Source organism: Danio rerio, chromosome 17 (assembly GCF_052040795.2).
Source record: "Danio rerio strain M-AB ecotype USA chromosome 17, GRCz13ab, whole genome shotgun sequence".
Lineage (NCBI taxonomy): Eukaryota > Metazoa > Chordata > Actinopteri > Cypriniformes > Danionidae > Danio > Danio rerio.
Window position 1 is genome coordinate 41474531 of NC_141037.1, and position 15015 is coordinate 41489545.

At 36.2% G+C, this 15015-nt stretch overlaps 2 protein-coding genes across 7 annotated transcripts; both read right to left on the reverse strand.

The window, feature by feature from the left end:
- Positions 1-246: 246 nt before the first annotated feature.
- LOC141378451 (serine/threonine-protein kinase pim-3-like) lies at positions 247-10215 on the reverse strand. Of its 5 annotated transcripts, XM_087290882.1 has the most exons (9): positions 10128-10215; positions 8043-8135; positions 6458-6502; positions 5964-6212; positions 5764-5846; positions 5600-5650; positions 5155-5527; positions 4851-5030; positions 1205-3045 (listed from the first exon to the last, which is right to left on the reverse strand). In XM_087290882.1, the coding sequence occupies exons 3-9, from the start codon at positions 6471-6473 to the stop codon at positions 2963-2965; spliced, it is 1035 nt and encodes a 344-aa protein (XP_087147008.1). In that variant the 5' UTR covers positions 6474-6502; positions 8043-8135; positions 10128-10215; the 3' UTR covers positions 1205-2962. The 5 variants fall into 5 exon arrangements, 4 of the variants coding, with proteins under 4 accessions (XP_087147006.1, XP_087147008.1, XP_087147007.1 ...); XR_015513690.1 differs by lacking the exons at positions 8043-8135; positions 10128-10215 and adding an exon at positions 247-971 and having other exon boundaries at positions 2882-3045; positions 6458-6843; XM_087290880.1 differs by lacking the exons at positions 8043-8135; positions 10128-10215 and adding an exon at positions 247-971 and having other exon boundaries at positions 2958-3045; positions 6458-6811.
- LOC141378456 (serine/threonine-protein kinase pim-3-like) lies at positions 8369-14058 on the reverse strand. 2 transcript variants are annotated; one of them, XM_087290858.1, is made up of 8 exons: positions 13628-14047; positions 13134-13382; positions 12934-13016; positions 12770-12820; positions 12325-12697; positions 12021-12200; positions 11853-11948; positions 11569-11755 (listed from the first exon to the last, which is right to left on the reverse strand). In XM_087290858.1, the coding sequence occupies exons 1-7, from the start codon at positions 13641-13643 to the stop codon at positions 11857-11859; spliced, it is 1044 nt and encodes a 347-aa protein (XP_087146984.1). In that variant the 5' UTR covers positions 13644-14047; the 3' UTR covers positions 11569-11755; positions 11853-11856. The 2 variants fall into 2 exon arrangements, with proteins under 2 accessions (XP_087146985.1, XP_087146984.1); XM_087290859.1 differs by lacking the exons at positions 11569-11755; positions 11853-11948 and adding an exon at positions 8369-10215 and having other exon boundaries at positions 13628-14058.
- Between the last annotated feature and the right edge of the window lie 957 nt (positions 14059-15015).

The window sequence follows — 15015 nt, forward strand, 5'->3', positions numbered from 1 at the left end:
TTAGGAATATAAGTAAAAAAAAAAGAAGTTTATTATTGTAAATAATAGAAAGTAAATTAAATCGTTCACCATTTCTATGTCTATGCCTATATTTTACAGTCTATGGTCTACGCACGATTTCAGATCACATGGCCGTTTGTATCATCATCTGGTAGGCTACATGGTTCAGTCATATTTATGTACTTTTCATTTGCTCTTGTTTTCAGATTTAATATTATTAAGTTTTATTAATGTTTTCGTTTTTTTGGATGTATGTGAAGGCTTTTTAAGGGACTTTGTGTTCACTCAACGGCTAGAAAGCACAAAAGTTCACCTGCCGAATGAGTTCCCGCGTCTGACCACAAGATGGCGTCCACAGCAGAAAGGTGCAAGTTTATAAATACATTATTTCTGTTTGTATGAATCTAGATAGCTGTTTTCATTACTAATATACAGCTTTCAATAAGCTAAATTACTATCACAAGGTCTGTAATGACAATTAGCTTGTACGTTTGCTAGAATTTTCCTAACCTATCTAGCCTTGTTCATTTATATTAAAACAAAAAAAAGATTGTATTTTATTCAGAAAAACATCTCTCGTTTGTCATTACGTTTGATGATTTGATGTGATTTGAGCTTCTGAACTTCTGTTAAGGGTGCAAAGTGTGCATTGAAGCGGCCTGATTTTATACACCAGTTTACAGTAGTAAAAATATATCAAAGTTAATTAAAGTAAACATATTAAAGGTAAACAGGTTTCTATTTTTTGAATGTAGTTAAAAACTCTTTATGAAATGAATAATATGATTAATAATATGGTTCATTTCTTATATTGATATACATTTTTTATATTAAATTATCTCTGGGTCATAAATGATTCTGCTTGCAGCCTTCAGTACATCAGCTTTCAGGCTCAGTGCTGTGTTTCTTCTTCTTCTTCTTGGTCTTTACTGACGCTCCTGGTGCAGTGATGTTGCAGTTGCTGTGAAAAGCTAGGCGAGAACACAAACCACAAGTGTTTTTATTCAGGCATGCAACAGACTGAATGTCCTAAAACTGTTTGTGGTCAAGCTGGTGATCTTGCATGCTCAATACACACATCAATGCATGAGATAAACTGTGGTTAGACAAAAACAGAAATAAGAAAAGTAAGAAAATATTTAGTGCACGCTGCAGCTGTAAATGTTGCTTTTATTATTTTCATGACTTGGAATTGATGAGAAACTGAAGATGCAAAAGTCTGATTTATTAAAATACGTACCATGAATCAGAGACAGTGTAAACAGCACACAACTGAGGTTTGATTTATTTAAAGAAGAGCAGAGCAATGCAACATATACGAGTGCAACATTCAACATTTAAACCAAATTGTAATAATCATTCAACAAAATTTCCTTTCATAAAGCAAATCCATCTGTTTGTATTTCCTATTATCTTTTAATTTCTACATTAGACCTTCTTTAGTTGTTGAGAAATGACAGTATCCTGTTCACTGATCAGACACTTATAATGAATTTAATGTGTGAAGAGAGTTTAGTGTGGAGTAAATTCAGCACAATGGACAGCTCCCTGCAGTGCTGAACTGACTGAACCACATCTGCAGGAGGAAATGCTACAGAGATGTTTAATTACTGCTGAATAATTACTGAACAATATTGAATATTGAAAATCTAACCCATCAGTAGTGATTACTAATTAAACATTTATTTTATATATAAATTAAGATAAAAGGCGATTACATAAAAAACCTGTTGGGCTTATTCGCTCTAAGACATGCTTTGATAATTATATTTCTTTTAAAGTAATACGGTTTTGTTAATGTTAATAAAAGGAAACACTGAGTTTGTATAATCATTTCTTTTTGTAATTGAACACTAACTTTACAGCTCTTCATCTCTCAGAAAACTCCCTCATTAAACCAATAGTTGCCCTCGCGCACATTAATCAATACACAAGACTAAAGAAAGCCTAATGGAAAATCTGTGCTTTGTGACAATGATCAAAGAGATCTTATCAGATCAGTGAAGTTTATTTTTCAGTTTGGCTGAAGTGAAAACAGTTTTTGATAAAAACAAACAAAAAAATAAGCACATTATTATTAGCCCTGTAAGATTTTTTTTTTTTTTTGGCTACAGAACCAAGCACTGTTGTCCTATGATTTGCCTAAATTAAACTAACTTTAGTTAACCTAATTAACCCAGTGAGCCTTTAAACTGCACTTTAAGCTGAATACTAGTGTCTTGTAAAATAACTATTAAAATATTGTGTCATGAGTTATTAGAGATTATTTATTTAACATATTATGTTTAAAAATGTGTTGCAAAAGATATTTTCTCAATTAAACCGTGCTGGGGAATTATTTAATCATTCATGACACTCAGAATAATTTATTTCAAGTGTTTATTTCAGTTCATTTTGATGATTATGGATTACAGCTAATATTAGTGTCAATTATAGTTTATCTCTTCATAATATAGCTGTGCTTTAATGATAAGTTTACATGTTTACCTAAAGTTTTATTATTTTAATATTATTTGAATGAATTTTATCGATAATTAATGCAAAGTCCTGCAAATAATTAAGCAACACAATCCTGCAGCCATAGTCCAACTTCAAATACAGAAAAATTGTATATTTAATAAATTATATTAGTAAAATAAGTGTTTATAATTAGTTTTTAAAGTGTATCTTAGTTTCTAATAATACTTTAAATTAAATTAACAGCAAATTCATTATATTTTGTAAAACGATGATTTATAGTGTATTTAATATTAGAATCTTTAACTTCTGATTTTCCAACCACTTTTAGCAAATTCATCAGTGTTAAACTCATATTTTTCATTATTGTGTGTAATCAGTAAAGATAAAATAAAATGAATATAATAACTAAATATATATTCACTTTAATAATGGCCTGTTGTTCATTTTAGAGCAAGAGTCTCCTTGTGCTGAACGGTTTAACAGCACCTCCACATCACCTGCATCAGAGTGTGTTTTCTGCTGGAATCTGCTGTTCAGTGTGTGTTCGGTGTGTGTTCTCCTCTTCTCCATCTGCGTCTACTGCCTCTGTCAGAAGAAAACTACAGGTCATCAGCTATTCGTAAAAAATGGATATCTCAAATTATAAAATGTAAATTATTCTTATCTTTTGTTAAGTTTCTGTAGGTTCTGGGGCTGAGAACAGACATGTTGAGGTATGAGCACATTTTGAGAATAATTTTAATATATATCATTCGCAATAGTTTAGCAGCAACACAAATTACATCAATATAATATAATATATTTATTTGTTTATTATTTTAATGAAATATATTCTGTTTCAGGCTGGTGATGAAGTGTGTTATGCTTCATTAGACATGCCTTCCACACAGCAACAAAGGCAGAGGAATAAAAGAGCTCAGAGTTCAGACTTCAGTATTTATTCTAATGTCAGAACCAGCAGAATGTAAAGTAGAGTAAACTAAAGTCATTGTTCTTTAGTAGAAATATGATTCAAAAGAGTGTTAATGACAATGTTCTGGCATCTGCATCCTATTTTCATTGATTCTAATATTGTAAGTTTTTAATGATTAAAAATGTAAATACATTTAAGAAAGGTTAAATGTTTTTTCCAAATATTTGACTTGCAGTCTCAGAAAGGACTCAGTGTTGTTTCTGGGTCTCTCAGTTTAATATAATTTAAGCCAATCACATGAGTGCATATGCAGTAGTACTCCCAGCTAAAACTGAAGTTCTTAAACTCTTTTCATGCCACAAAACAAACATCTCCCTGCTACAACAACAGAAATGTAGAATGCAAATGTACATCTAACAGAGCTCTGAACATTCCTAATATTAAAAAAACAAAAAACTAGGTCTTAGATCATCAGATGTGTACACCATTTCAGAGGTTTTACTGCTACTGTGGGCAAATTACCACAACAACTCCACCAAAACTTATATATTATAGATCTATAAGATCATTTAATGGAATAACAACCTAAACAATATTTCATCACACCTTTAGCCTCAGTCAATAGAGCTGCAATCTTCATTTTAAAACCATTATGAAAACCTCCATTAAGAGGACTTAAATGGATAGTTCACCCCAAAATAACAATTCTGTATCATTAACTCCCTTTCACTTGCTCCAAACCTGTTTGAGTTTCTTTATTCTGTTCAATACAAAAGAAGATATTTTGAAGAAAGCTGAAAAGCTGTACCCATTGACTTGTTTGTTTTTGCTACTATGAAAGTCAACGGTTACAGGTTTTCAGCTTCTTCAAAACATTTTATTTTGTGCAAAACAGAAAACAAGAAACTCTTAAAGATTTGAAACCGCTTGAGCTTGAGTAAACAGTGAGTAAATCTGGATTTCTGTGTGAACTCTCCCTTTATTTGAGCTCTCTCCAGTCACTCTAGGAAGACACTACACCTGGATTATTTGTCTAAATAATACATTTATTATTAAAATCCCTTTTAACATTAAAGTCATCTAAAGCCGTGGCTTAGTGCAGGTAAAGGGGCCCCGGCCCTGGGTGAGTCGGCCATTAGTTTATGCCCACTCCTCATTCTGCAGGTGATCAGGAAGCAGTTCTCTGCACTTCCTGTGTGACTCCTGCTCACCCTACACAAATCATTAAGATCATTAATCCAGACTGACCCTAACAACACAATCAAAGCCATGAGTGCGTCACTCAGATAAGTGTCAAGTCACTGGCCACCTGTTCACTGTAACCAGGGATGGCGCTCAATATCGTCCAAACTGGGCCGATCAGCCGCCGCTGGACTGAGACACCAGCCAATCAGCTGACGGCACTCTGATACACACAACACCGTGTTCAGAAACACAGAGCAACACACTTCTGCTGATCTCTCAGTGAGTCTCTTACCTGTTGACAGAGTTATGGGGAAGGTCAGTTTGCTTCTGGACGTGACCCTCAGTGCACCTCCGAAGGGGAAACGGTTGCACAGGATGTTGAAGAGGGTCACTCCTACTGACCACACCGTAGCTGGACCCGCATGGTAGCGCTGTCTGCAGAACCACTCAGGTGGAGCGTATTGAATAGTTCCTGAGAGACACAAGGAGACACAAACACCCGTTCAAAACACTCCAGCACACACAAATTCCCTTTGGTGGATCATCAAAAGCTCACAAACATCCACAGAGTGTTTCCTTCTGCAACACAAACCCACCTGCGAAGTATTTGTAGGCCGAGCGCTTGAGCAGATCTCCACAGCCGAAGTCCAGCAGCTTGATGTCCTGGGACTCTGTGGAGATCAGCAGGTTCTCTGGCTTGACGTCCCGGTGCAGGACTCCGCGGCTCTCGCAGTGTTTCAGAGCCGCGATCAGCTGCACCAGCACTTTCTTGGCCAGACGCTCATCCAGACAGCCGTTCTCCTCACAGAAGCTCTGGAGGTCTTGGCAGGGATCCGGACGCTCCAGGATCAGGATGTAGCGTCTGGGACGGTCAAACCAGTCAAGCAGCTGCAGGACGTTGGGGCAGGCAGGAGCTGAATTGACGCGGGTCATCAGTGCCACCTCCAGCGGCAGCCGACCCTGACCTTCCTGCAGGACAAACGATTGGATTCAGAACCCAATGAAACATCAAACACAACAACAGGTTCACACTGAACTCACAACTCTCAGTCTCCTCTGTGTCCGCTCTTTAGACACATACTTGATGGCGACCTGTAGACAGATAAAGCATAATAAATCACACCTGCCTGATCCTCACACATCACATTTACTGAGATCAGGATTTCTAAAGGCTGTTTGAATGAAGAGCGGAGAAAACGACTTACTGGCAGTCCATCGGACCTGCGCATCCCAGCGAACACAGAGCCAAATCCACCGTCTCCCAGCAGTGGGCCCTTTGCATACGCGTCTGCAACACAGAGGAGCAGTAGAAATGTGTGTTCAAAGAAAACATGCAGCAGTAGAGAAAACTGCAAAAGAGCATTACTGAAACATCATCATCACTTCTTCAATAAGCCATTCTGACCTCTGCGAGAGCGTTTGAGAGCTCTTCTAGATGAGGTGGACGGACGTTCATCTTCTGGTGTTTGCTGGCTGCCGCTCTGCCGCTTCCTCTTCCTGTTACCCTGATCTGTGGACACAGATTTGGCCAACAGGGAAGGCAGAGGTCCATCAAGCTCTTGGCTCACGGTCTGGGTTTCACCATCACCATCATGTGTCCTGACGTCCTGAACAGCTGCCTGGATGAAAGCAGAACTCCTGGATCTGGAGCGGCCTGAGACAACGACAACAACAACAACAACAACATATCACGTTTATTATAAGATTATAAGAATTAATCAACAATTAACTTTAGTAGCTGCATCTACAGAGAATAAAAGACATCTGATCACTTATATCGGGGAACAGTTGTGTTGAAATGGGTTCATTTGTACCAGTTTATTTACATCACATTTCCCCAAATATTACACAACATCATATCATGATTGATCATAAACAAATAAAAACTAAAACACTCACTGCGGTTTTCACCCATCTGACAAACTCCTCCAAACTCCAGCAAACCTGAAAACAAGAACAAAGATCAAATATCAATAAAAATGTCAATAAAAACGATAAAAACAAGATCAAAATCAAAATAAACACAACAAAAGAGCAACAAAACGTGTGAAAAGGAATAATTTCAGCTCTGAGCGTCGATCTCCTTGTAAAATAAAAGTCTTCTGTCAGAAATTCTCTGGTCTCCTTGAAGAATCGCAGTATCAGCACAGTAATCCTCAGCAAATGCCTCAGAAATTCGCCTCTCCTCAATCAACAGATAGCGGCGAGTCTCGGTGTTTATATATGGAGTCAAATCATAACACGCGTTGCTATAGCAACCACAATTTGAATCGCCAATCTGAATCACATGAGTAAACGATTCATCTCATCTCAACATATAAATAATAAATAATTAATAATAATAAATAACATAGTTATAATAATAATAATAATAATAATAATAATGAAGTTTAAATCAATTAATTTATAATTCACGAAACTGTAATAATAATGCTAAATGAGCAAGATTGGTTTGACAAGGTTTGACTTTGTAAAATGTACAGCTATTTAGGAATTAATTAAATTAAAATAATAAAATTAACTCATATATTTTCTATTAGTGGCCCAAGCAATGTAAGTGCATGCTGGTTAATTACACGTACAGTGCTAACTGCTCACGTAGATATTAGGAATATAAGTTAAAAAAAAAAAGTTTATTATTGTAAATAATAGAAAGTAAATTAAATCGTTCACCATTTCTATGTCTATGCCTATATTTTACAGTCTATGGTCTACGCACGATTTCAGATCACATGGCCGTTTGTATCATCATCTGGTAGGCTACATGGTTCAGTCATATTTATGTACTTTTCATTTGCTCTTGTTTTCAGATTTAATATTATTAAGTTTTATTAATGTTTTCGTTTTTTTGGATGTATGTGAAGGCTTTTTAAGGGACTTTGTGTTCACTCAACGGCTAGAAAGCACAAAAGTTCACCTGCCGAATGAGTTCCCGCGTCTGACCACAAGAGGGCGTCCACAGCAGAAAGGTGCAAGTTTATAAATACATTATTTCTGTTTGTATGAATCTAGATAGCTGTTTTCATTACTAATATACAGCTTTCAATAAGCTAATTTACTATCACAAGGTCTGTAATGACAATTAGCTTGTACGTTTGCTAGAATTTTCCTAACCTATCTAGCCTTGTTCATTTATATTAAAACAAAAAAAAAAGATTGTATTTTATTCAGAAAAACATCTCTCGTTTGTCATTACGTTTGATGATTTGATGTGATTTGAGCTTCTGAACTTCTGTTAAGGGTGCAAAGTGTGCATTGAAGCGGCCTGGTTTTATACACCAGTTTACAGTAGTAAAAATATATCAAAGTTAATTAAAGTAAACATATTAAAGGTAAACAGGTTTCTATTTTTTCAATGTAGTTAAAAATTATTTATGAAATGAATAATATGATTAATAATATGGTTCATTTCTTATATTGATATACATTTTTTATATTAAATTATCTCTGGGTCATAAATGATTCTGCTTGCAGCCTTCAGTACATCAGCTTTCAGGCTCAGTGCTGTGTTTCTTCTTCTTCTTCTTGGTCTTTACTGACGCTCCTGGTGCAGTGATGTTGCAGTTGCTGTGAAAAGCTAGGCGAGAACACAAACCACAAGTGTTTTTATTCAGGCATGCAACAGACTGAATGTCCTAAAACTGTTTGTGGTCAAGCTGGTGATCTTGCATGCTCAATACACACATCAATGCATGAGATAAACTGTGGTTAGACAAAAACAGAAATAAGAAAAGTAAGAAAATATTTAGTGCACGCTGCAGCTGTAAATGTTGCTTTTATTATTTTCATGACTTGGAATTGATGAGAAACTGAAGATGCAAAAGTCTGATTTATTAAAATACGTACCATGAATCAGAGACAGTGTAAACAGCACACAACTGAGGTTTGATTTATTTAAAGAAGAGCAGAGCAATGCAACATATACGAGTGCAACATTCAACATTTAAACCAAATTGTAATAATCATTCAACAAAATTTCCTTTCATAAAGCAAATCCATCTGTTTGTATTTCCTATTATCTTTTAATTTCTACATTAGACCTTCTTTAGTTGTTGAGAAATGACAGTATCCTGTTCACTGATCAGACACTTATAATGAATTTAATGTGTGAAGAGAGTTTAGTGTGGAGTAAATTCAGCACAATGGACAGCTCCCTGCAGTGCTGAACTGACTGAACCACATCTGCAGGAGGAAATGCTACAGAGATGTTTAATTACTGCTGAATAATTACTGAACAATATTGAATATTGAAAATCTAACCCATCAGTAGTGATTACTAATTAAACATTTATTTTATATATAAATTAAGATAAAAGGCGATTACATAAAAAACCTGTTGGGCTTATTCGCTCTAAGACATGCTTTGATAATTATATTTCTTTTAAAGTAATACGGTTTTGTTAATGTTAATAAAAGGAAACACTGAGTTTGTATAATCATTTCTTTTTGTAATTGAACACTCACTTTACAGCTCTTCATCTCTCAGAAAACTCCCTCATTAAACCAATAGTTGCCCTCGCGCACATTAATCAATACACAAGACTAAAGAAAGCCTAATGGAAAATCTGTGCTTTGTGACAATGATCTAAGAGATCTTATCAGATCAGTGAAGTTTATTTTTCAGTTTGGCTGAAGTGAAAACAGTTTTTGATAAAAACAAACAAAAAATTAAGCACATTATTATTAGCCCTGTAAGATTTTTATTATTTTTTTTTTTTGGCTACAGAACCAAGCACTGTTGTCCTATGATTTGCCTAAATTAAACTAACTTTAGTTAACCTAATTAACCCAGTGAGCCTTTAAACTGCACTTTAAGCTGAATACTAGTGTCTTGTAAAATAACTATTAAAATATTGTGTCATGAGTTATTAGAGATTATTTATTTAACATATTATGTTTAAAAATGTGTTGCAAAAGATATTTTCTCAATTAAACCGTGCTGGGGAATTATTTAATCATTCATTACACTCAGAATAATTTATTTCAAGTGTTTATTTCAGTTCATTTTGATGATTATGGATTACAGCTAATATTAGTGTCAATTATAGTTTATCTCTTCATAATATAGCTGTGCTTTAATGATAAGTTTACATGTTTACCTAAAGTTTTATTATTTTAATATTATTTGAATGAATTTTATCGATAATTAATGCAAAGTCCTGCAAATAATTAAGCAACACAATCCTGCAGCCATAGTCCAACTTCAAATACAGAAAAATTGTATATTTAATAAAGTATATTAGTAAAATAAGTGTTTATAATTAGTTTTTAAAGTGTATCTTAGTTTCTAATAATACTTTAAATTAAATTAACAGCAAATTCATTATATTTTGTAAAACGATGATTTATAGTGTATTTAATATTAGAATCTTTAACTTCTGATTTTCCAACCACTTTTAGCAAATTCATCAGTGTTAAACTCATATTTTTCATTATTGTGTGTAATCAGTAAAGATAAAATAAAATGAATATAATAACTAAATATATATTCACTTTAATAATGGCCTGTTGTTCATTTTAGAGCAAGAGTCTCCTTGTGCTGAACGGTTTAACAGCACCTCCACATCACCTGCATCAGAGTGTGTTTTCTGCTGGAATCTGCTGTTCAGTGTGTGTTCGGTGTGTGTTCTCCTCTTCTCCATCTGCGTCTACTGCCTCTGTCAGAAGAAAACTACAGGTCATCAGCTATTCGTAAAAAATGGATATCTCAAATTATAAAATGTAAATTATTCTTATCTTTTGTTAAGTTTCTGTAGGTTCTGGGGCTGAGAACAGACATGTTGAGGTATGAGCACATTTTGAGAATAATTTTAATATATATCATTCGCAATAGTTTAGCAGCAACACAAATTACATCAATATAATATAATATATTTATTTGTTTATTATTTTAATGAAATATATTCTGTTTCAGGCTGGTGATGAAGTGTGTTATGCTTCATTAGACATGCCTTCCACACAGCAACAAAGGCAGAGGAATAAAAGAGCTCAGAGTTCAGACTTCAGTATTTATTCTAATGTCAGAACCAGCAGAATGTAAAGTAGAGTAAACTAAAGTCATTGTTCTTTAGTAGAAATATGATTCAAAAGAGTGTTAATGACAATGTTCTGGCATCTGCATCCTATTTTCATTGATTCTAATATTGTAAGTTTTTAATGATTAAAAATGTAAATACATTTAAGAAAGGTTAAATGTTTTTTCCAAATATTTGACTTGCAGTCTCAGAAAGGACTCAGTGTTGTTTCTGGGTCTCTCAGTTTAATATAATTTAAGCCAATCACATGAGTGCATATGCAGTAGTACTCCCAGCTAAAACTGAAGTTCTTAAACTCTTTTCATGCCACAAAACAAACATCTCCCTGCTACAACAACAGAAATGTAGAATGCAAATGTACATCTAACAGAGCTCTGAACATTCCTAATATTAAAAAAACAAAAAACTAGGTCTTAGATCATCAGATGTGTACACCATTTCAGAGGTTTTACTGCTACTGTGGGCAAATTACCACAACAACTCCACCAAAACTTATATATTATAGATCTATAAGATCATTTAATGGAATAACAACCTAAACAATATTTCATCACACCTTTAGCCTCAGTCAGTAGAGCTGCAATCTTCATTTTAAAACCATTATGAAAACCTCCATTAAGAGGACTTAAATGGATAGTTCACCCCAAAATAACAATTCTGTATCATTAACTCCCTTTCACTTGCTCCAAACCTGTTTGAGTTTCTTTATTCTGTTCAATACAAAAGAAGATATTTTGAAGAAAGCTGAAAAGCTGTACCCATTGACTTGTTTGTTTTTGCTACTATGAAAGTCAACGGTTACAGGTTTTCAGCTTCTTCAAAACATTTTATTTTGTGCAAAACAGAAAACAAGAAACTCTTAAAGATTTGAAACCGCTTGAGCTTGAGTAAACAGTGAGTAAATCTGGATTTCTGTGTGAACTCTCCCTTTATTTGAGCTCTCTCCAGTCACTCTAGGAAGACACTACACCTGGATTATTTGTCTAAATAATACATTTATTATTAAAATCCCTTTTAACATTAAAGTCATCTAAAGCCGTGGCTTAGTGCAGGTAAAGGGGCCCCGGCCCTGGGTGAGTCGGCCATTAGTTTATGCCCACTCCTCATTCTGCAGGTGATCAGGAAGCAGTTCTCTGCACTTCCTGTGTGACTCCTGCTCACCCTACACAAATCATTAAGATCATTAATCCAGACTGACCCTAACAACACAATCAAAGCCATGAGTGCGTCACTCAGATAAGTGTCAAGTCACTGGCCACCTGTTCACTGTAACCAGGGATGGCGCTCAATATCGTCCAAACTGGGCCGATCAGCCGCCGCTGGACTGAGACACCAGCCAATCAGCTGACGGCACTCTGATACACACAACACCGTGTTCAGAAACACAGAGCAACACACTTCTGCTGATCTCTCAGTGAGTCTCTTACCTGTTGACAGAGTTATGGGGAAGGTCAGTTTGCTTCTGGACGTGACCCTCAGTGCACCTCCGAAGGGGAAACGGTTGCACAGGATGTTGAAGAGGGTCACTCCTACTGACCACACCGTAGCTGGACCCGCATGGTAGCGCTGTCTGCAGAACCACTCAGGTGGAGCGTATTGAATAGTTCCTGAGAGACACAAGGAGACACAAACACCCGTTCAAAACACTCCAGCACACACAAATTCCCTTTGGTGGATCATCAAAAGCTCACAAACATCCACAGAGTGTTTCCTTCTGCAACACAAACCCACCTGCGAAGTATTTGTAGGCCGAGCGCTTGAGCAGATCTCCACAGCCGAAGTCCAGCAGCTTGATGTCCTGGGACTCTGTGGAGATCAGCAGGTTCTCTGGCTTGACGTCCCGGTGCAGGACTCCGCGGCTCTCGCAGTGTTTCAGAGCCGCGATCAGCTGCACCAGCACTTTCTTGGCCAGACGCTCATCCAGACAGCCGTTCTCCTCACAGAAGCTCTGGAGGTCTTGGCAGGGATCCGGACGCTCCAGGATCAGGATGTAGCGTCTGGGACGGTCAAACCAGTCAAGCAGCTGCAGGACGTTGGGGCAGGCAGGAGCTGAATTGACGCGGGTCATCAGTGCCACCTCCAGCGGCAGCCGACCCTGACCTTCCTGCAGGACAAACGATTGGATTCAGAACCCAATGAAACATCAAACACAACAACAGGTTCACACTGAACTCACAACTCTCAGTCTCCTCTGTGTCCGCTCTTTAGACACATACTTGATGGCGACCTGTAGACAGATAAAGCATAATAAATCACACCTGCCTGATCCTCACACATCACATTTACTGAGATCAGGATTTCTAAAGGCTGTTTGAATGAAGAGCGGAGAAAACGACTTACTGGCAGTCCATCGGACCTGCGCATCCCAGCGAACACAGAGCCAAATCCACCGTCTCCCAGCAGTGGGCCCTTTGCATACGCGTCTGCAACACAGAGGAGCAGTAGAAATGTGTGTTCAAAGAAAACATGCAGCAGTAGAGAAAACTGCAAAAGAGCATTACTGAAACATCATCATCACTTCTTCAATAAGCCATTCTGACCTCTGCGAGAGCGTTTGAGAGCTCTTCTAGATGAGGTGGACGGACGTTCATCTTCTGGTGTTTGCTGGCTGCCGCTCTGCCGCTTCCTCTTCCTGTTACCCTGATCTGTGGACACAGATTTGGCCAACAGGGAAGGCAGAGGTCCATCAAGCTCTTGGCTCACGGTCTGGGTTTCACCATCACCATCATGTGTCCTGACGTCCTGAACAGCTGCCTGGATGAAAGCAGAACTCCTGGATCTGGAGCGGCCTGAGACAACGACAACAACAACAACAACAACATATCACGTTTATTATAAGATTATAAGAATTAATCAACAATTAACTTTAGTAGCTGCATCTACAGAGAATAAAAGACATCTGATCACTTATATCGGGGAACAGTTGTGTTGAAATGGGTTCATTTGTACCAGTTTATTTACATCACATTTCCCCAAATATTACACAACATCATATCATGATTGATCATAAACAAATAAAAACTAAAACACTCACTGCGGTTTTCACCCATCTGACAAACTCCTCCAAACTCCAGCAAACCTGAAAACAAGAACAAAGATCAAATATCAATAAAAATGTCAATAAAAACGATAAAAACAAGATCAAAATCAAAATAAACACAACAAAAGAGCAACAAAACGTGTGAAAAGGAATAATTTCAGCTCTGAGCGTCGATCTCCTTGTAAAATAAAAGTCTTCTGTCAGAAATTCTCTGGTCTCCTTGAAGAATCGCAGTATCAGCACAGTAATCCTCAGCAAATGCCTCAGAAATTCGCCTCTCCTCAATCAACAGATAGCGGCGAGTCTCGGTGTTTATATATGGAGTCAAATCATAACACGCGTTGCTATAGCAACCACAATTTGAATCGCCAATCTGAATCACATGAGTAAACGATTCATCTCATCTCAACATATAAATAATAAATAATTAATAATAATAAATAACATAGTTATAATAATAATAATAATAATAATGAAGTTTAAATCAATTAATTTATAATTCACGAAACTGTAATAATAATGCTAAATGAGCAAGATTGGTTTGACAAGGTTTGACTTTGTAAAATGTACAGCTATTTAGGAATTAATTAAATTAAAATAATAAAATTAACTCATATATTTTCTATTAGTGGCCCAAGCAATGTAAGTGCATGCTGGTTAATTACACGTACAGTGCTAACTGCTCACGTAGATATTAGGAATATAAGTTAAAAAAAAAAGTTTATTATTGTAAATAATAGAAAGTAAATTAAATCGTTCACCATTTCTATGTCTATGCCTATATTTTACAGTCTATGGTCTACGCACGATTTCAGATCACATGGCCGTTTGTATCATCATCTGGTAGGCTACATGGTTCAGTCATATTTATGTACTTTTCATTTGCTCTTGTTTTCAGATTTAATATTATTAAGTTTTATTAATGTTTTCGTTTTTTTGGATGTATGTGAAGGCTTTTTAAGGGACTTTGTGTTCACTCAACGGCTAGAAAGCACAAAAGTTCACCTGCCGAATGAGTTCCCGCGTCTGACCACAAGATGGCGTCCACAGCAGAAAGGTGCAAGTTTATAAATACATTATTTCTGTTTGTATGAATCTAGATAGCTGTTTTCATTACTAATATACAGCTTTCAATAAGCTAAATTACTATCACAAGGTCTGTAATGACAATTAGCTTGTACATTTGCTAGAATTTTCCTAACCTATCTAGCCTTGTTCATTTATATTAAAACAAAAAAAAAGATTGTATTTTATTCAGAAAAACATCTCTCGTTTGTCATTACGTTTGATGATTTGATGTGATTTGAGCTTCTGAACTTCTGTTAAGGGTGCAAAGTGTGCATTGAAGCGGCCTGATTTTATACACCAGTTTACAGTAGTAA